The 19,955-nt window shown below is 46.3% G+C and overlaps 4 protein-coding genes across 5 annotated transcripts; all 4 read left to right on the forward strand.

Annotated features, from left to right (window-relative positions):
* The first annotated feature begins 3,545 nt into the window (after positions 1–3,545).
* Positions 3,546–8,048, forward strand: sec61a1a (SEC61 translocon subunit alpha 1a). Its single transcript, XM_057030986.1, has 12 exons — positions 3,546–4,007; positions 4,649–4,716; positions 4,817–4,882; positions 5,362–5,440; positions 5,514–5,645; positions 5,719–5,828; positions 5,907–6,060; positions 6,146–6,306; positions 6,387–6,584; positions 6,693–6,884; positions 6,972–7,048; positions 7,133–8,048. The coding sequence occupies exons 1-12, from the start codon at positions 4,001–4,003 to the stop codon at positions 7,317–7,319; spliced, it is 1,431 nt and encodes a 476-aa protein (XP_056886966.1). The 5' UTR covers positions 3,546–4,000; the 3' UTR covers positions 7,320–8,048.
* Positions 8,049–8,406: 358 nt separating this feature from the next.
* Positions 8,407–10,550, forward strand: LOC130524672 (mitochondrial intermembrane space import and assembly protein 40-like). Its single transcript, XM_057030997.1, has 3 exons — positions 8,407–8,612; positions 9,065–9,163; positions 9,242–10,550. The coding sequence occupies exons 1-3, from the start codon at positions 8,591–8,593 to the stop codon at positions 9,538–9,540; spliced, it is 420 nt and encodes a 139-aa protein (XP_056886977.1). The 5' UTR covers positions 8,407–8,590; the 3' UTR covers positions 9,541–10,550.
* A 98-nt stretch (positions 10,551–10,648) lies between these two features.
* On the forward strand, positions 10,649–15,023 carry uroc1 (urocanate hydratase 1). Its single transcript, XM_057030979.1, has 19 exons — positions 10,649–10,786; positions 11,199–11,329; positions 11,447–11,540; positions 11,614–11,673; positions 11,752–11,880; positions 11,954–12,015; positions 12,087–12,153; positions 12,458–12,601; positions 12,700–12,788; positions 12,898–12,960; positions 13,181–13,360; positions 13,437–13,534; positions 13,614–13,686; positions 13,789–13,978; positions 14,098–14,196; positions 14,267–14,366; positions 14,447–14,528; positions 14,609–14,708; positions 14,783–15,023. The coding sequence occupies exons 1-19, from the start codon at positions 10,661–10,663 to the stop codon at positions 14,921–14,923; spliced, it is 2,028 nt and encodes a 675-aa protein (XP_056886959.1). The 5' UTR covers positions 10,649–10,660; the 3' UTR covers positions 14,924–15,023.
* Positions 15,024–15,495: 472 nt separating this feature from the next.
* On the forward strand, positions 15,496–18,968 carry LOC130524668 (MAP kinase-activated protein kinase 2-like). 2 transcript variants are annotated; one of them, XM_057030991.1, is made up of 10 exons: positions 15,500–16,075; positions 16,448–16,587; positions 17,075–17,139; positions 17,227–17,306; positions 17,404–17,530; positions 17,710–17,785; positions 17,877–18,001; positions 18,266–18,351; positions 18,435–18,515; positions 18,614–18,968. In XM_057030991.1, the coding sequence occupies exons 1-10, from the start codon at positions 15,851–15,853 to the stop codon at positions 18,821–18,823; spliced, it is 1,215 nt and encodes a 404-aa protein (XP_056886971.1). In that variant the 5' UTR covers positions 15,500–15,850; the 3' UTR covers positions 18,824–18,968. The 2 variants fall into 2 exon arrangements, with proteins under 2 accessions (XP_056886970.1, XP_056886971.1); XM_057030990.1 differs by having other exon boundaries at positions 15,496–16,075; positions 17,075–17,306.
* The last annotated feature ends 987 nt before the right edge of the window (positions 18,969–19,955 follow it).

The following is a 19,955-nucleotide window of genomic DNA, read 5'->3' on the forward strand; positions in this document are numbered from 1 at the left end:
TGGTACAACGCCCAAAGAAACGGCGACATCCGACCACCCAGCGGCCATGTCAACGGCTCCACGGTGACGCGAGGGCCAACCATAATAACCAGACTGGGTCTTTTCTTGGAAGGTGAGTGTGCGCCTGTAGGGTAAATCACAGGCTGCAGACGTCAAAAAACAACCCGCCTGAGCCACCAAACTACCGCGAGACCGAGGACCACACACCGCATGTGGCAGGTTCTGAGGCCGCCGCCGTCTGTTACGCAACTCTCCTTGAACCCTGATCAGAAAGACCGTTCACATAATCTCAGCGCGCGGCCGACGTACAGGATTGCAGAATTTATGACACGTACAAGTAAACGCGTTGTTCTCTTTTGGCTTTTTGGCTTTGGTCCCAGTGATGTTGTGTTTTTTTTCCCTCTTGACTACAGAACAGTCTCAGAGGTGATAAGGACTCGTGCAAGGTCATCAGCACGTTTACCCCATAACACCGAATCTGCTGATACCTGCAGTACAGCGTCAAGCTTGTTGGGAGCTGCAAGGCTTGTTTTAGGATTTATTTAACATTTGGATCCTGAATAACCTGTCTGATGTGAGCAAAGAGAAGTCGTAACCATGGTAACATGGTTCTAATAAAACTGTTACACCAGGAAAGGACAAATAATAGGCAGTCGACTGTGTTTTCGAGCTCATTCAGTGATTCAGCAGCCTGTGTTGCTTCAGAAAAGAGGCCAAGTCGTTAAAAGCATTTGGATCCACGTAATTGCACATGCGCATTCGCCGGCGTCTGCGCCTAAAATAACCCAGACGAGACGCGCCGGGCAGCCGTGAGTATGCATTTCACCGTCTGGACGAGACTGGATCGGGCCTGGTGACCACGGTCCAGCTGAGGGTGGTAAGCTCCTGCTGGGAGTTTCCTGTCACTGGGATTGTCCAGTTCTCGACCACGTCTGGCTCCTGGTTTGTCCATACATGGATCGGAACCTCTATATGAAGGAGATGTGACTCATGGCAGAGGCTCTGAGCGGACTCATGTGTGTGTCACGCAGTTATCCGACAAGATTATTTTCTAATTAAGAGGTTGTAGCAGGTTTCTCCACCACACATCTCATTGTGTCATGTGACCTTTTAATAATAGCAGATAAAAAACACCTTAAGCCGTTTTCAGATGCACTTTTATAGTGGCTTATTTCACCAGAGATTATTTCCAGAGATCTTATGTGCTGTTGTTCTAAACTTCACACATTCAGGCTTCTCCTCCCAGGTCACCAAATGTTGAATTGCGTCAAGCACATTGTTGTTGTTGTTGTTTAAACAACAGCCAGAGTGAAAGGAGGAGAATATCTCACAGAGACAACGTGCGCATGTTAGCTGGCTGATTAGCATTTAGCTCAGAGCGCAGCTGCACATACGTCACCCTGTGGTATCTCGCGGAGCAGCTGTGCATTCAGGGCTTTGGCTCTCTTGTCCACTAACCTGTAAACAACAAGTGGGTCGAGACTGTTTTGATTTGCTCTCCTCCATATTTCCATTAGAGGATCAGGCGTGTCTTGTTTATTTAAAGCTGCTCCTCATTAACCCTCTGCAGCTCTGTGAGAAGATGCCTTTAATCTGTGGACATTTATGGCGCAGCAGGTCGGGAACTCGCTGTTCTTCTGTCCGCTCCATCCCAACGGAGGATTACAGAACCCATTAAATCCACCAGTTGCCTGCAGGGAGATTTACAGAAGGTCTGAAGTCAAACAACAGCTTCTCTTTATAGCTTTTGTCTTTATTAAAACGGAGCAATGAAGTTTTGAATCAGACGTCAAAGCCGAGTGGATGCCAGTAAACCACCAGTTACAGATGTATTGTTTTGAGTGGCAGAGGACAGAAACCAGGAGGGTAAAGCTAAACCCTCAACGTCCCCATACTCAGCTGCCTCGTGGTGATCTTGTGACTCTTCACTCCTGCCCATTGGCTCGAGGCGATCCGCCCCCCCGCCACTCCCACAGAACCTTGACGACAAGACAGCATCGTGGCGTGATAAGACAACAGATTGTGGTCTACCCAGAGCACCCGAACTCTGCTTTACCCTCCCAGTTCAAGGATTCGCAGTTAACCAGTTATTCTGGATTCATGGCCCCAGCAGATTAAAGACGCGGCGTAGGTTATTTTTAACCGTTAAACATTACAGGGAGGGGCTTTAATTGGCAGAAGACAGAAGGGCGGCAATTAAACAGAGAATTAAACGAGTCTAGATGATTTGGTTGGAAAAACAAGTTTTACTGTTCAATTGGAAGGATTTCAGTGTTCAATAATTATGTTATATCAGCCGCCAGCAACAGTCCTTTGAGTCGGGGGGTGGGGGGGGGAGGTTATATACATGTTCTTGAAGCAACAAGAGACAGGCGGACGGCCCAACAGACAGACAGATGACTTTATTACTCCCACAGGAAAATAAGTACATGCTCAAACACTATAAACAGTGTGATTGTGAAGTGGTTCTTTAAAGAGAGAAGGTAGATGTACAAAGGTGAACATTTTGTGCAACCACTGAGCACCATGGAACTGTAGTGCAATAATGTGAATGCTCTGCAGGAATTTCTGCATAAATGAGCAGCTCAGTCCAGTGCCGATAGTGTTGTGGAGGCACTGAAAAGTCTGAGGAGCCACCTCCTGTAACACCACTTGGATCAGTGGTAACGCTGCTCCGCCGCTTGTCCCCAGTCTTGGGCTGGGATGCGTTGTCCAGGACGGTCTGCACTATGGTCAACGTCCTCCGCTCCACCACCTCCTCGAGGGAGACCTCACGGATGTTTGTGTGTTTTCAAGCTACAAGTGGAAACTTTGAGATGTTAAAAGAAGAGAGTTGAGATCCTCACTACCTTAAGAAAGAGCATCAACCCCACGCCCGACACGGCCAGGTCTTACACAGCAGGCTGCTGTTGTCAAAAAACAAAATTTAGAGCCTTTTTCTGTGAAAGGAAAAGCCAGCCTAAGGCCTAACTATTGGTTGTCTGTTTGACCTCTGACATTGTGATTTTGCTGTCGTCAGTGTGCTCTGAGAGCTGATTTAAAAAATGCATAATTTTTTCTGACATTTGCTACTGGCAAAAAGGACAATTAGATTTCCTGATCAGAGATATGCTGACTATTCTCTCAAATATTGGACAGTAATTTAAAACACGCTTTCAGAGAGGAGATAAAATCAAGATGTTTTTAATCTGTCTTGCTGTTTAATATATATTTTTGTGTAGTGTTTTCCTCTCTTTTAAGGCACGACATACCTCTTACACAAACAGCACATTATTTTATTCTTAGTGGGGAGGCTGTTGAGTGTTTTGGGGGGAATCTGAGGTAGAATGTTTCAGTGAGACGGGACATTTCCGTGTCACTGCTGCCCTCTAGTGGAATTACGGCGGAACGACCGACATATTTTAGTAGGGGGCAAAAGGTCATCACATAAAAGCGGTTTCCAGCAAGTAACATAAAATTAGTTACTAAATGGTTGAAGGATTATCATACATTTCAGCCGTGCAAACTTTATTTTGAAAAACCACAGGTTGGAAGTTTCAGTATTGATTTTGTTAGTGCAGCATTTTTGCCTTATTGACAGTGACATTAAAGCAAAGCTTCTATCTATGGAGGAACACGTGTATAACCCAGTATCTGCATATATCAGCTTCCTCATGTTTGCATGCCCGAACATCCCCTCCATGTCTGCCACACCGATTGATCCATTTGTGTGATAAAACACGGTTTCCATTTATGATCCGCATCATGCTAACCCGCCGTAGGGGTGGGTGGGGCACTAAAAGCAACAAAAACCACTACCCTAAGGTTAGCCTTGCTAACTCGGTTGCTGCATCTTTAAGCCGCCGCTCTCGGCCTCCGGAGTGGTGACGTGTCTCTAAAGTTTCCCCTCCTCCTCCTCCTCCTCTTCCTCCTCCACTCGCCGGTCGTGGCTCTCTGGTGGGACCGAGACAAGTCCGATTTGATGCTAAACAGTGAAGACGCGCTGGACAGTTAGCACACCATGGGCAGTGAGTACAACCCCGGCACGACTGTTAAAAGATTTGTTGCGTAGGCCACGTTTAAGGAGACCAAAAGTCGCTGTTTCCACTGCGTTTGACAACTTAATTAGCTGCCAGCGTTAGCATTGGCATTGACCACCGGCTAGCTCGTGTAGCTAGCTAGCGGTCGAGCAGTTGGTTTAACGCCGTCTGAAAAAAAATTTGGCGGCGATTAATTGCACAGTGGAGGAGGCAGGTCGTCGTGCAGCGTTTTGTTAACGTGTGTTTCTTTCTTGAGGTTGCGTGTTTGAGGCGCAGCGGCTGATCTTTGGCTGGAAACACCTTCCATGCTAACTTGTTAGCCACTCATTCAAAGACACTGTCAGTGTAGTGATGACGACGCTTAACAGTCGGCGTCGTCTTCAGCCTTTTTCTCCACCTTTCACTCGCTTAAAACCAGCACCTTGGTAGTGGTAGAGTCGGAATATAGCCAGCAAACTCAGAATTCCCGATGCTTCTTTTAAAAATGAAAATTAGAAATGAATCATAACTCTTATTGTAGACTGATGCGTCTTGAGTCCGCCCAAATCCATTGCCACGTCCTCCCCTGACCGGCTACTATTATTCCGATTTTACTCACCAAAACTACTACAAAATCTGCTTGTTTTCAGTCAAATTCCTGGAGGTGATAAAGCCGTTCTGTGCTGTACTACCAGAGATCCAAAAGCCTGAAAGAAAGGTGAGTCGGCTCCTATTAATGCATTTGGAGGTGACGCTAAAAAAGAATCGCTGTCATTGTGAAGCTTTTCCATTAAAATCTTTACGTTATTATCCAACAGATTCAGTTCAGGGAAAAGGTATTATGGACAGCCATCACCCTTTTTATCTTTCTGGTCTGTTGTCAGGTAAGTGTCCAGATTTATCCATTAATGTGTTGTAATGGGATTAAAACTGTGCTGGTAGTACAGCTGTATTCTTTCCTGCTGTAGATTTCAGGCATAAATAACGAACATTGTTTAGATTTCTACTGTTAAGTAGTTATGGACAGCTTTTTTCGAGGAGGGACTTTATTGGAATACTGGAATACTACCAAGTTGAACACACTAGTTTAGGAGGAGACGGATGACAGGAACCAACACGTCCTGCCTCTAAGGCCACAATAAAAGCCTGTTTTTTTAAGTCAGTCAAAGTAAATTAGAGCATTATTTTTTTATGGAATAACTAAACACAAGCCCATTTAAAAACAAATTAAATAAAGAACAAGGTAAAGTTTATTAAATTCAGAGGTGAATATCTGAAGTATAACATCAAAATGGGGTAAAATGCACGTTGAAATGCATAAAACGACCTGAGATGCGTGTTTACCTGACTGTTTGTCGTCCAGATCCCTCTCTTTGGCATCATGTCCTCGGACTCGGCAGATCCTTTCTACTGGATGAGGGTCATTCTGGCTTCCAACAGAGGTTGGTTCTGAACCAAAGGTGGAGCCCCTGTCTTCTGTCCCGCTGCTGTCCTCACCGAACCGTCTCCCTCCAGGTACCCTGATGGAACTGGGCATCTCCCCTATCGTCACCTCAGGCCTGATCATGCAGCTGCTCGCCGGAGCCAAGATCATTGAGGTCGGGGACACGCCGAAGGACAGGGCGCTCTTCAACGGAGCCCAGAAATGTAAGCAGGCGCCCGTCGGTTTAAAAAAAGGCACCGGCCACAGATCGGCTCAACGTCTGTCGATGTCTTTCAGTGTTTGGGATGATCATCACCATCGGCCAGGCCATCGTGTACGTGATGACCGGCATGTACGGGGACCCGTCTGAGATGGGGGCAGGGATCTGTCTGCTCATCATCATCCAGGTGAGCCGTTCCTCCAGAGCAGGCTGTCTGTGAAGAGGAGCTGCCTCCGAGGACGCTGACGCTGTTCTTCTTCCGCAGCTGTTTGTTGCCGGCATGATCGTCCTGCTGCTGGACGAGCTGCTCCAGAAAGGTTACGGCCTCGGCTCGGGGATCTCTCTGTTCATTGCCACCAACATCTGCGAGACCATCGTGTGGAAGGCCTTCAGCCCCACCACCGTCAACACCGGAAGAGGTAACGGGCCGTCGTCGTCGCGGGAAATGACCTCACGGCGGTTGTCGGGGGTGTGGCTAATTCCTCCCGTGTTTTACGCTCCCAGGCACAGAATTCGAGGGAGCCATCATCGCTCTCTTCCATCTTCTGGCCACTCGGTCGGACAAAGTGCGAGCTCTGAGGGAAGCCTTCTACAGGCAGAACCTGCCCAACCTCATGAACCTGATCGCCACGGTGTTCGTCTTTGCCGTCGTCATATACTTTCAGGTGAGGGGTTGGACTTTCCTAGAGCGCAGCGGGACGTTCATGGAGTCCAGGTCTGATGAACACACGTGTCTGAATCGCAGGGCTTCAGGGTGGATCTGCCCATCAAGTCTGCTCGTTACCGCGGGCAGCAGAACACCTACCCCATCAAGCTGTTCTACACCTCCAACATCCCCATCATCCTGCAGTCCGCTTTGGTCTCCAACCTGTACGTCATCTCCCAGATGCTCTCCACCAGGTTCAGCGGCAATTTCTTGGTTAATCTGCTCGGCACCTGGTCTGTAAGTACCTTCACTTGCTTTTCTCATGAAGGGATGGAAAGCCCCAGTTGAGTTCTTTGATCAGCCTCAAGTTCTGATGTCTGAAACCGTCCACTCTTTTTAACAAAGGACACGTCATCAGGCGGTCCAGCCCGCGCCTACCCTGTAGGTGGACTCTGCTACTATCTCTCTCCGCCTGAGTCGTTTGGCTCTGTCCTGGACGATCCGGTCCATGCCTTCATTTACATCATCTTCATGCTGGGATCGTGTGCCTTCTTCTCCAAAACCTGGATCGAGGTGTCCGGCTCCTCCGCCAAGGACGTGAGTTTCAGCCTCTTCGTAGAAGGCGGCGGCCGAAGCTAATTTAAGAGCGCTGGTCTCAGACCCTTGTGGCTCCCCGTATTTCAGGTGGCGAAACAGCTGAAGGAGCAGCAGATGGTGATGAGGGGACACAGAGAGACCTCCATGGTCCACGAGTTAAACAGGTACATTTAGTCTTTCTTTATATCCCCGGCTGTTGTGGCGCTTTCTTTGAACGCTAATTCCAATCTGCCTGTTCCGGGTTTCAGGTATATCCCCACCGCCGCTGCCTTCGGCGGCCTGTGCATCGGAGGGTTGTCGGTAATGGCCGACTTCCTCGGCGCCATCGGCTCCGGCACCGGAATCCTGCTGGCCGTCACTATCATCTACCAGTATTTTGAAATCTTTGTGAAAGAACAAAGCGAAGTGGGCAGCATGGGCGCCCTGCTCTTCTAGGTCGGCCGACATCCTCCCACCTGCAGTCTGCTTTTATTAAGACGCCAACTTCATTTTATATCTGGGCGAGGCGCCTGCGTCATCGCCTCTCTGCTGTCAGAGCGTTGGAGAGGTCTTCAGGAATCATCTGAAATGGGCCTATCACAGCTTCTAACCCCCCCCCCACAGATCTCCCAGAGTGACACAGAGTTTGGTCCTTTTTTTTCAGACTGACAGCACTTCGGCATGCAGGCGAACGCCACACCGAGAGCTCTGCTGCCCGCCTTGTGCAGATTTGTAACACCACCTGCCTGGCGGCGTCTTACCTTTCTTGTTCTTGTTTTTTGGCTTTTATTTTCTGTCAATCTCAACCGTCAGAGTTAAGTACTGTGGTGTATTTTCCTTCGGACCCAGGAAGGCATGGAGCTCGTATTGGGTACACCTGTTCAATCAGATCCATCCTATTTTTCCCGAACAGGCTGTGGATGAATATAGTTGCGAGGGTCCTTGCTGTTTCACTTGGCACTCCCAGGAAACAGCAGTATTAACTCACATCACACTATTTTGTTTTTTTTTGTCAACTTTAAGTAAAAACATGTTTTTTTTTCCTTCCATGAATGATGAATTCTGTATATAGGCCATTCATTGATTAAAGTGTAAGATATGTCTTTTGAATATGTAAAAAATAAATGTATTTCAGAACAAACTTATACAAAAAACATTCTCAATAAAACCTTTTTTTCTGGTAAAGGGCTGAATGTGAACTTTAATATTTAGACTCTTCAGGATCACTCGCGGATCAAACGAAATTTTATATTTCAAACTAGTGCCTAAATTCTTACAATGCAGTTATATGTAACAATTTACTCTGGAGCATTGGCCTTTTATAGCAGGTCATCTGGTATTTGGTGTCACTGTTGCTGTGAATTTTTAACAATTTTAGAAGTACCGGTAACCAGAAATATCAATTATAAACCAAAAGGGTAAATTATCACAATACAGTTTAACACCTTTGTTCTTTGGAAATCCTTTTCGTAAAGGCAAGTAGCTCTTTAATATTTCCTGACTGTAGGGGGCAGCACCGCGTCAGTGAACGTGGTTCATACGGAATATTAAAGCGTAGAAGAAGAACGCTAGTTGTGAAACATGCTAATCATTGATTTAGATATAGAGCTGATGGCTGATGCTACCGGACACAAACCTTCCGAATTTTTGTGATTCTTGTGCCAGAAAGAGTTGTTTGTTTTTCCTTACTGGTGCAGAGGGAGGATTTAATCTTCTGGCGGGCAGAAATGAGTTCTGTCAGACAGGAAGGTAACAGTGCTACCTCATCTGGAATGCTGATTAAATGTTGATAGTAGTTGATTCATGTCCGAACAACTTAACATTAATCGAGAGTCTTTGTGACAAAACTGTTGTTGCCCCTTAATGCCCGTTAGAATGTGTTAGGGGTCAGAGAATAGCCGTGTGTTGACTACAACATTACTATTCAGTGACATAACTGTTTTACAAAATACTGTAAGCCAAAGTCACCTTGACTCTTCATCGGCCTCTTTGCCTCTTTTTAGCACTGAAGAAATAAGAGGTGGTGACAAGTGAAACAGAGATAAAGAGGAGTCTGTAACCATGAAACAGGGTTTATACCTGAGAAGCTGCGAAAGTGCATCTGTTAAAAGAGATGAATGCACAAAATCCTGTTTTGGTTCGAGTTAAATTCCACTGTGTCACTGTTGGCTTAAATGGTTCCGGCATATTTTACACATCAGGTAAAGACCAGATTATCTTTGTGACCAAAGAAGATCATGAGACGCCCAGCAGTGCTGAGCTCATGGAGGAAGATCTGGACGACCCGTACGAGGAGCGAGGTGTGGAACACTGACTTCTCACTACACTTGAAAGATTTTTTTTGCTTCTGAAACTTTAACTAGTCCTCCTGTTTATAGGATTGATTCTTCCCAATGGGGAGATCAACTGGAATTGCCCGTGTCTGGGTGGGATGGCCAGCGGTCCCTGCGGGACTGAATTTAAAGAAGCCTTCTCTTGTTTTCACTACAGTAAAGAGGAGGTAAAGGGCTCTGATTGTATGGAACAGTTCATGGCCATGCAGGAGTGTATGCAACTTTACCCTGAGCTTTATCCTCAAGACGAGGCGGCGACACAAGTACAATCATCGGAAGCGGAGCAGAATTCACCAGACTCTAACGCAACACATGCCATTTCCAATGAGGAGTCGCAGGAATAGGCCCACCTGTACCAGCCACAACACCGTTTCAGTGTAACAGTGCTGTTATTTGGTAATTAGGAAAATGTCTTGTCCTGCTTCTTTTCACCCTCTGGTACCCAAAGATCAGCGCATTCAGTCCAGACTGTTTATTGACTCTTCATTTGGTTTGGTCTATGCTTTGGCTGGTATGTTTTCTCACCATTTCACTGTGGTATTTTTATTTATTTGATTCCTCGCTATCATAATTAATCACATAAACTAAATTAATGAAAGTCAGGTTTATTCCTGAATTCACCTTGTCTATATTTATCGAACACTAATTGTTTGCATGTCTATTTTTTAGATTCTCAACTGTTTTATAATGTAAAATTTTGAAATTATTGCTCCCGATTAATCTGAAAAAACTTTTTAAGAAGACTAGTGCAGATTTAGGCTGATTTTCTTCGTGAATCCACTTTGTTGAGGTCAAAGGTTGACTTTTTGTCTTCTGCTAGTGTCCTCAGAAATATTTAATACTCCTGTGATAGTTTCTATTGTTAATGGTGTGAAGACTCTGGGGAGCTTCTTTCACCTGAAGCTAAAACACTTTCTCACAGGTTTTTCTGGTCATTTAACAGGTCTGAAACTTTTAACTGAGATGTATTTTCTGTTCCTCCAAGTGCCTTTTGTGATTATCAATGAACAATTACTTTTGCCTGTCTTCTGGCAAAAGTTCTGTGGGTTACACAACTGCGAGCCTTTCCTAACCTTCTTGTGTTTTTTACTTTTTCAAATGTCAAGTAGGGGGCAGTAAAAAAAGTAAAAAAATCTTTTCAGGGGTTTTAGATTTCCCCACTTACTGTTAAACTAAACAAATTCTGACTCTTGGGGGAAAATGGCATCAATTATGAAGACTGATCGATTTTGTTGTTACGTCGTTGAATACTGTCAACTTGCCTGGGGTCGCTGATCTGTGGCAATGTTTGTCCTCTGCTGCATGCGCCTCTTCAAACACTCAGGAAATCAATAAATACCAAGCACATCATCCATCTGCGCTTCACCATTGGTGGGTTTTAAAGGCGGGGTGACTTGACCTGACGCGGTGGATCAGCTACCCTCTGACTCCAGCGAAGGCCAAAGACCCAAGAGTGCAATCAGAATGTCTTCTCTGAAGGACGTATGCAGCGGTTTACTGCTGGACCCTTTACCACCGAATCGGGGAAGAGATCCAAGTGTCCCGCACGCACCCGTGCGAGCCCCCAACCTGACAGCAGAGGAAGAGCGGGTAAGTGAAAATTCATATAGGTTAAGTTACAAAGCACATTTTTGAGATGTGGCTTCCTGAAAGTGGTCATATGATTTGATGATATATGATTTGGTCATATAAAGACTGAACACTGTAAAACGTGCATTGTAGAAAGTGATAAGAGCACAGTTTGGTTTTATTTTAACTTAGCGGTAGGACAAATATTAAGCCAGGCTACCAGTTATTGCATCACCACAGTATTCCAACAGAAAAAAGTGCTCATTGCCTAAAGGTCTTTTACTGATTAGCAAACTCGGAGCAAAGGCTCGCTGCAGCAGTCGGTACCAAACGGGTCACAAGAACTGTTCCTGGCACCTACACTGGTCAAAAATGTTTTCTATAAATGATATGGGTGGTTGTTTTCCCCGACTCGTGTCTTTTTCCACTATAGTTGGCTTTGAGAAATGCGTTGCGCTATTTCTCCCCTTCCCATCATGCAACACTTGCGCCTGAGTTTGCTCAAGAGCTGCGGCAGTACGGGCACATCTACATGTACCGCTTCTGCCCCACTCTACCCATGAGGTGAGGCAAACCGTGTCAAACATGTCGCTGCGGTGGCAGAAATCGGAACACACTGAGCAATTAAATTCCTTGTTGCCAGCGAGGTGAGACACTAACCAGCCCCCTGCCCCCCACCAGGGCTTACCCCATCGATCAATATCCATGCCGTACGCGTCAGGCTGCCTCCATCATGTTGATGATCATGAACAACTTGGACCCAGCAGTCGCTCAGGTGAGCCTCGAGCCAGTTTTAGCGCCCCGAGAGGGTGTTTCTGTGCAACATCTGACGCGTGTTTTCCCTCCAGTTCCCCCAGGAGCTGGTCACCTACGGAGGCAACGGCCAGGTGTTCAGTAACTGGGCGCAGGTATTCTCTCGCGTTCACCCACAGCGTCTGCGCAGACGTGTCTAAATTCAGAATAAATGAGTGAGTGTGTCGGTGCAGTTCCGGCTGGTGATGCACTACCTGAGCGAGATGAGCGAAGAACAGACGCTGGTCATGTACAGTGGCCATCCCATGGGCCTGTTCCCCAGTCTGCCGTCCTCACCTCGCGCCATCATCACCAATGGCATGGTAACAGACGGCGTGCTTCGTCCACCTGCGTCCCCGTAGCCCATGAAACACCTTTCCCCTCTGCTTCCCTCAGGTCATCCCTAATTACTCCTCCAGAACTCAGTATGAGAAGATGTTTGCCCTCGGAGTCTCCATGTGAGTGAAAGTGCTACAGAACCACACGCAGACAGAGATGCTTTGATAATCTGCGCTGCTTTTTCTGTCAGGTACGGTCAAATGACAGCGGGCAGCTATTGCTACATTGGACCTCAGGGGATCGTTCATGGCACGATGGTACGGAAATACTTTCAAGAAAAGAAGCAGATGTTGGTGTTTTAAACAGTCTTCCTGTGCTCCATCAGACAGGAATCTGAGTGTTATTAAACACCATTAAATCATTTTAGGTTGGATATAAAACATCTGGAACTTGGAGTTGTTCCCTGCCTTGTTATGTTGTTTTGTAATGTTTAGATGCCGTTTGATTAAGAACAGTTGCCTGGATGGAAAAATCAACTATTTAGATGTTCAACAATTGTAAAACTCAGCTGAAAGAGGAAAGTTGTTCAACACACTGTCATAAAATCCCGGTTCTGTGTAGCTGACAGTGCTAAACGCTGGACGGAGGTACCTGGGCTCTGGGGACTTGGCGGGCCGCGTCTTTGTGACCTCTGGCCTGGGTGGAATGAGCGGGGCTCAAGCTAAAGCTGCCGTCATCGCTGGCTGTATTGGCGTAATTGCAGAGGTCGGTCGACTACCAGTCACTGTCTGCTAGCGCTCACTGCTGAGTAAGCAGGAATGGAGGAAGTCCCGCAGCGTTTGAATGTGCGAGTTTCTCCGCAGGTTGACGAGGGTCCTCTCAGAAAGAGACACGAGCAGGGCTGGGTGATGGAGGTCACCAGCAACATAGAGCACTGCATCGCACGCATCAGGTAGCATCACTGCTAATACACACTGACCATTACCCCTGCATTAGCCTCTCTATAGCACACTCTTTTTTTTTAAAAAGGAAACCTATATTGATCTTTTTGGGTCTTTCAGAGAAGCCAAGAGCTCCAAGACCCCCCTCAGCCTGGGTTATCATGGCAATATCGTCGACTTGTGGTGAGTGAGGTCTGAAACCTCTCTGTTTCTGTAATGTCCCACACAGGCAGGGCTGGAGACCATCCTAGCAGACAACAAAGAGGGAGGCTTTCCCCCGCAGGACACACACACACCCACACACCCAGGGGCTATTAAGAGTCTTCAGTCAACCTCACAGACAACCTGCAACTATTGTTTTGTACTCTGTTAAACTGTCTTCCTCCTGTAACTGTGTGAACAGGGAGAGGCTGCTGCTGGAGTATGAGAGGACAGGGGAGCTGCTGGTGGATTTAGGCTCAGACCAGACCTCCCTACACAACCCATTTAACGGAGGTTATTACCCGGTTCAACTCAGCTTCCGTCAGGCAAACCAGGTCATGGCGACCGATCCTCACCATTTCAAATCTGTGGTGCAAGAGAGGTGACTCTTTCAGCATATTCTCTGTAATAACATGGCTCTGTTAATCAGATTTAACACAATTCACCTTCTGTTGCAGCCTGAAAAGACATGTCAGGGCCATTAATAAGCTCTCTGATGCTGGTATGTTCTTCTGGGACTATGGCAACGCCTTTCTGCTGGAGGCCCAGAGAGCTGGTCAGTAGGTGAAGACTCAACAATCTTTCACGTAGAGTCCATGTCAAACCTTTAAAGTGGCCTATTACTGTTTTAATAGGAGCAGAGGTGGAAAAGGTTGGAGGAGGAGCTACGGAATTCCGCTACCCTTCATACGTTCAGCACATTATGGGGTGAACACTGTTCTTAATTATTTATGAGCCAGTGCTTTTTCTTTATTATACTTGTGGAAAACATCTTGGAAAAAAGACCTTTTACACCTGCTTTCTCCGCAGCGACATTTTCTCCTTGGGCTTTGGCCCTTTCCGCTGGGTGTGCACATCCAGCGACCCCAAAGATCTGGCTGAAACGGACAACATCGCCACCAGCGTCCTCCAGGAAATCAGCGCCCACGTGACTGATCGCATCAGACAGCAGTACGATGACAACATCCGCTGGATCAGGGAGGCCGGAAAACACAAGATGGTTTGTTTTTAACACAGGGGCAAATGTAATCGCAACAGTCACACGTCTCAACATTCATCAGAAGCCTGACAAAGGAGCACAGCTGGAAGAGGCTGAACGGCTTCATCTTCCTCATTTAGGTTGTCGGATCACAAGCCAGGATCCTCTATTCCGACCAGAAAGGAAGAGTCTCCATCGCTTTGGCTATCAACCGAGCTGTGGCGAATGGAAGAGTTTCGGTAAGAGAAACGCTAACTCCTGTGCGGAATGGGCGTTCCTGCAGCGTGTCATGCTCCCTCTGTTGCCTAGGCTCCTGTGGTTATTAGCAGAGACCACCATGATGTCAGCGGCACTGACAGTCCCTTCAGAGAAACCTCTAATGTGTATGATGGATCCGCCTTCTGTGCAGGTGTGTTAGCAACTCTGAGGTTGAAATTTGAGCTTCAGGATGTTTGTTTCCAAGTGTCCCTTTCTGTCGCCTTCCCGCAGACATGGCAGTCCATAATTTTGTCGGTGATGCCTTCAGGGGCGCCACATGGGTTGCCCTGCACAACGGTGGCGGTGTTGGCTGGTGAGCTCCATCAGTCCTGCAGGAACTCGTGTTCATTTGTCAGTCTTTGCTGCCTCTTTACTCCTGGTTTCCCCCTGCAGGGGTGAGGTAATCAATGGAGGGTTTGGTTTGCTGTTGGACGGTTCCGATGAAGCAGCAGAACGTGCCAGTCTGATGCTGAAGTGGGACGTCTCCAATGGGGTAAGAGTGCGAACAGGGAATGAACCCGTGACCTTGAATATCAGAGTTGTGTGACGTGATTCTGGCTATTGCAGGTGGCTCGTCGCTGCTGGTCCGGAAACTCCAACGCTTATGAGACCATCCAGCGCACCATGGAGGAGAACAGGCAGCTGCGCGTCACCATGCCCTTTCCTGTCCAGGATGAGCGCGTGCTGGACCGTGCCCTGCAAGGCTAACAAAACCAGGGAGCTAATCTGACCTCCAGCAATAGAATTTTATAGGTGCCAAGCAGCAGTTGTTTAAAGTTTGAAATAAATCATTTGATTTGCAAAACTATCAAGACTGGAACTGAATTGACAGAAGAATGTTTGCGCCCAATCTTGTGAAATTATCAGTTAAATACCACAAGTCGGGTCCAAAATAAGTGTAAACGGTTAGCATGAAAGTTCAATTCAAAAGTTAGAAATGTGTTTTTTTTCGTAAGCAGATGTCAACAGTATGTGTATTCATAATTGTGAAGTAATGCTGAATATATATCTTATATTGTGGACACAAATTATAATTACTAATATAAATATAAACATCCGATTAAGGGATGCCGCTGTCACATAACAGGTCGTTTTTGATCCCATATAGTGGCTGTATTGTTTGTGTGCCAGTTTTAGGATCATCTATTCTGTCGAATCACCTATATATTTGTTTCTGTCTGTGTCTTGTTTCTGTTTCATGTGTCTCGTTCCTTTCCGGCCGTGCGTCTTTACGCGGGGTGGTTCCTTTAAGAACCCGAATTTGAGCCGCTTCACGCTGACGTAAGGGAATTGGAGAGGTCTGCGCAGCCCGTAGGAAGCGGCAGAAGACCGCGATGAGGACCGGAGAGGGGCGCCGGGTCTTCTACTCAACATTTTCTCTTCTTTGTGTCATTTGTCCTCTTCCATCGTCCCTGTGAATCCATATACAGTCCGCCTGGACTCTCTTGGGAGATTTAGCTTGTCCATATTAACCTATAACGGGTTTCTTTTGACCGCCGCCCTATTTGGTTGTATTCCCGTCGAGATGTTCTGCTGGGTATTACGGAATTCATGTGAAACGGCCAACTAGGATAGCGCCGCTTCCGGAACACACCGATTTTCTCTGAGCCATAGTAGGAATTTGCGAAAATCGAAATGCACCAGAACCAGGAGGAGCAGCCCGCGAATCCAGCCGGTGCGCACCAGAGTTTGTGCAGCGGCCCCGCTGACCTCCTCACACCTGCCTGCTGTCAGCTGGAGTTCAGGAGAAACGCGGTGACGGACGACTACAAGATCACGTCGCAGGTTCTCGGCCTGGGGATCACCGGGAAGGTGCTCGAGTGTTACCGCAAAGAGACGGGACAGAAATGCGCCCTTAAGGTGCGTGACAGCGGCGTGCATCTGTATGTTTCTGTCTGCAGCCTAATGTCTGCCGACTGGGGGCGTCTATCAATTATTCAAGTCTCGTCTGGATCAGACATCACTGCAGTTGTGATTTTTTTCCCCCTCCTCCTTGGAAGACTTTGATGCATTAAAAATAACATACAAATAACAATAGCAGTTGGTGTAGGTTCAGATGAAACGTCAGTGATGTTTGATGTGATCTGCTGTGAAACTCGTCACGTGATTTGCCTAACTTGTAGAGGTAAATAAAGCTGACGTCACTTCTGCAGCGTGCATGCATAGAGGTGATGCATTTGCTGTCAGCAGAGAGACACTGAGGCTTTTCCCTGGTGTGTTCTGTTGGAGCAGATCCTCTACGACACTCCCAAAGCCAGACGGGAGGTTGAGCTGCACTGGCGAGTCTCTGGAGGTCCACACATCGTCCAGATACTCAGCCTGTACGAGAACATGCACCAGGGGAAAAAGTGTCTACTCATCATAATGGAGTGGTGAGTTCGTCTTTGCTAAAGCATACAGGTTTGTTTTTCTACAAACACCTTTTGGATCGCAGCTTGGTGGCTACTAAATCTTCCTGTTTTTAAGACAATTTTAATATTACATGTTTTTATCTCATATAATGTCTTTCTGCAGATGTTTCCTGAGTTAATTTCCTGAGGTACAAATGTGCTGTTTATTTTTTCTGTGAAACTGAAAAATTCCAATCTGACTTAAATCTCATGGGAATAGAGGGCGACTGGTGTCATTTTTCTTCTGGTTGAACTGCTCATTTATCTATATAAGGCAGTCACAAATGCGTCAGCTGTGTTCCTTTACTGGATTCTTACGAAGTAACTCATCCCAGCCCTCCGTAATTCACACGACTGCGCAGGAACAGTGAATTAGGGGGCATAATGACGGCATTGTCAGACTGATCGCAGTGGAAAATGGAGGCTCATTTGCCACTGTCCCACTTTTGATCTCTGTGTTCATCTTCAGCATGGAGGGTGGGGAGCTCTTCACCCGCATTCAGGCCAGGGGCGACCAGGCCTTCACAGAAAGAGGTGCCTTCTCCTCAAACCAACCCATTTCATCGTGCTTGTGTATCTCACCTCCTGTGTGTTTCACCTGTGTCTCGGTCGTCTGTTCAGAAGCGTCAGAGATAATGCACGACATCGGTACGGCGATAGAATACCTCCACCGCATGGACATCGCTCACAGGGATGTCAAGGTACCGCTGCTCCAGTCTGTCAGAGAAGTTCCATCTGAGTTGTTTTGTCTGTGTGTTTATTTGTTTGTAAAATGTGTCGTCACATTGGCCTTGGCAGCCTGAAAACCTGCTGTACACCACCAAGGAGAGCAATGCCACGCTGAAGCTGACCGACTTTGGCTTCGCTAAGGAGACAACGCTGCTCAACTCCCTCCAAACACCCTGTTACACTCCGTATTACGTCGGTGAGCTCGCCACACTGATGCTACAGCAAAAACTGTGTATTTGAGCCCGTGCTGGAAAATGTCCCGCTACAGTTTGCCGGCGTCCTATCCACCCTCGCCGTCTCTGTCAGCATCTCGTCCTGTTTTTACTCAGGCGTGTGTCTCATTCTCCATTCTTCTGTATCGCCTTGTTCATTCAGCCCCAGAGGTTCTTGGGCCAGAGAAGTATGATAAGTCATGTGACATGTGGTCTCTGGGTGTAATCATGTATATTCTGTGAGTATCGCATCCATCTGTATGTGAATTAACCTTAACGGTACGTTACGGTTACCATCTATGTTGACGATCCTTTCTCTTCTCTTCGCAGCTTGTGCGGGTTTCCGCCGTTCTACTCAAACACGGGTCAGGCCATCTCCCCAGGCATGAAGCAGAGGATTCGGATGGGCCAGTATGAGTTCCCCAATCCTGAGTGGGCTGATGTTTCTCAAGAAGGTGAGATTCTGAAATATGCCGCAGAGCCAATTCACTGAATGTTGCATGGCGGAAACAAAAGATGGAGCATTTAGGCCTCTTTCTGGCAAGGTTTTACACATAGACAAACCTTAATAATTATTAGGGGTGATCGCTTGGTTTTGATCTGCATCCGTTTATGATTTCTTTGTCTTTGTTCTTGCTACCATCTTTTGTTGCTGCACAAATTGCAGTGATAACTGATAGTTTTGTTGTTGTTGTTTTTTTAAAATAAATATCTTGTAGCCAAGCAGCTCATTGTGCAGTTACTGAAAACAGACCCCAGCGAGAGGATGACCATAGCCCAGTTTATGAACCATCCCTGGATCAGTGTAAGTTCGCTTGGCGTCAACCTCCTTTCATTCTTCATGTCATGGTCCACACCGCTGATGGTTCTGAGTCTTCTACACTGCAGCAGTACATGGTGGTCCCTCCCACACCCCTCCACACCTCTCGTGTCTTGACAGAGGACAAGGAGCTGTGGGACGACGTGAAGGTGGGTCGGTGTTCAGCCCATTTTATGTTCCGAAAGTGGCCACAAGGTGTCAGTAAAGCGGCAGATTTACGACCTTAACAATCCCCCTGTCTTCCTAGGAGGAGATGACCAGTGCTCTGGCCACCATGCGTGTGGACTATGACCAGGTGAAGATCAAGGACCTGGACATGTCCAATAACCCTCTGCTCAACAAGAGACGGCAGAGACCCGGAGCGGGAGGAGCGGACTCAGGAGGTGATGGAGCAGAGGAAGAAGTGAAGCACAGGGAAGTGACGTTTGCTGCAGAGCAAGAGAAGATGTTCATCTGACACTGAACCAGTCAAAGCCAGCCAGTAGTATTTGTTACTTCTGATCCTACTCACTTTTTTAACCATCTTTGTATTGCAAGCAAGAAAAGTTAGTATTTTTTATTGTTAGGTCTCTAACATGAAATAAAAAAACGTTTTTTTCTTATCAGCTCGGTCAGTGTTTTACATTCATAAAACACTTTAGTACACCATAAAATTTAAACAATAAACTTAAAACAGGGTAATGGTAGAATAATAATTACAATAATGTGCGTCTGACTATGCCTTTTAAGTGGTGTTTTAGCTTCTGTCATTCTTCAGCTCTTTAAAATCATGAATACTGATTATAATTACAGTGCATCATCAACACATTATTTAGTAAGACAGATTTTAATCCCATGACTCCACATGACATCACTGGTTTTACTATAAACCTGAAGATGCAATGATACTGTGAAAGTCACAGTCCATATGCGACGTGTAGTGATTGTTTTTGTCTGTCAGACCGTAAAAGATTAAACTCAACTGAAGAATAGTTAGTCTCACAGCGCAGCGACCATTTGTGCCTTTAAAAAAGCTCTATTATCTAATGTCTTATGATCAGAATATTCTAAAAAAAATTGGGTGTATTGGGTGAATATTTGTTAGTGCTGAGTGTTTAAGAGTGTGCAGTTGACTGTGTTCTCATTAGGATGAAAGTGGGTGTTTCTATTTCCCATGTCTGAGCCACAGAACTGATTATACAGTAGATGCCCACATTGTTCTTGTGTGACCTGATCTCTTAGCTTGCTAAAGAACACAGAACAGTGTGCAGCATTTCCTCTCTTTGGCTAGTTCCTTTCATACCAATAATGTGACTAATCTTGATGGATTTAACTTTTCTTTACTCCCTGCATTTCCCAGAATAAATAAACACAGTTGTAAAGTGAAAGTAAAAGGCCTCTAGCTTCCAAGGATGTTTCCAAGGATGTTTAGCAACAGGTGGTGGTGTTTTGGGTTTTTTTCTCTCTACATGAAAGGAACTTTTACTTTGCAGGATTTTTTTTTAAAGGAAAATAAAACCAACAACCAAACCACTTCAACCCATTTGGCAACTCATCAGCACTTTAATCATGTGAATTAGAATCAAATGTAATGATTACATGCAGATATA

Source organism: Takifugu flavidus, chromosome 4, assembly GCF_003711565.1.
Source record: "Takifugu flavidus isolate HTHZ2018 chromosome 4, ASM371156v2, whole genome shotgun sequence".
Taxonomy (NCBI): domain Eukaryota; kingdom Metazoa; phylum Chordata; class Actinopteri; order Tetraodontiformes; family Tetraodontidae; genus Takifugu; species Takifugu flavidus.

Bases quoted from the DNA above. Each gene is read 5' to 3' on its own strand.
- uroc1 (XM_057030979.1), top strand. From the start codon at position 10,661: ATGTCTTCTCTGAAGGACGTATGCAGCGGTTTACTGCTGGACCCTTTA. The intron at 11,881-11,953 runs GTAACAGACGGC...TGCTTCCCTCAG, and splicing joins CCATCATCACCAATGGCATG to GTCATCCCTAATTACTCCTC. The intron at 13,361-13,436 runs GTGACTCTTTCA...CTTCTGTTGCAG, and splicing joins AAATCTGTGGTGCAAGAGAG to CCTGAAAAGACATGTCAGGG.
- LOC130524672 (XM_057030997.1), top strand. From the start codon at position 8,591: ATGAGTTCTGTCAGACAGGAAG. The intron at 8,613-9,064 runs GTAACAGTGCTA...TTTACACATCAG, and splicing joins GAGTTCTGTCAGACAGGAAG to GTAAAGACCAGATTATCTTT. The intron at 9,164-9,241 runs GTGTGGAACACT...TCCTGTTTATAG, and splicing joins CGACCCGTACGAGGAGCGAG to GATTGATTCTTCCCAATGGG.
- LOC130524668 (XM_057030990.1), top strand. From the start codon at position 15,851: ATGCACCAGAACCAGGAGGAGCAGCCCGCGAATCCAGCCGGTGCGCAC. The intron at 16,076-16,447 runs GTGCGTGACAGC...CTGTTGGAGCAG, and splicing joins GACAGAAATGCGCCCTTAAG to ATCCTCTACGACACTCCCAA. The intron at 16,588-17,074 runs GTGAGTTCGTCT...GTTCATCTTCAG, and splicing joins CTACTCATCATAATGGAGTG to CATGGAGGGTGGGGAGCTCT.
- sec61a1a (XM_057030986.1), top strand. The intron at 6,061-6,145 runs GTAACGGGCCGT...TTACGCTCCCAG, and splicing joins CACCGTCAACACCGGAAGAG to GCACAGAATTCGAGGGAGCC. The intron at 6,885-6,971 runs GTGAGTTTCAGC...CCCGTATTTCAG, and splicing joins CCGGCTCCTCCGCCAAGGAC to GTGGCGAAACAGCTGAAGGA.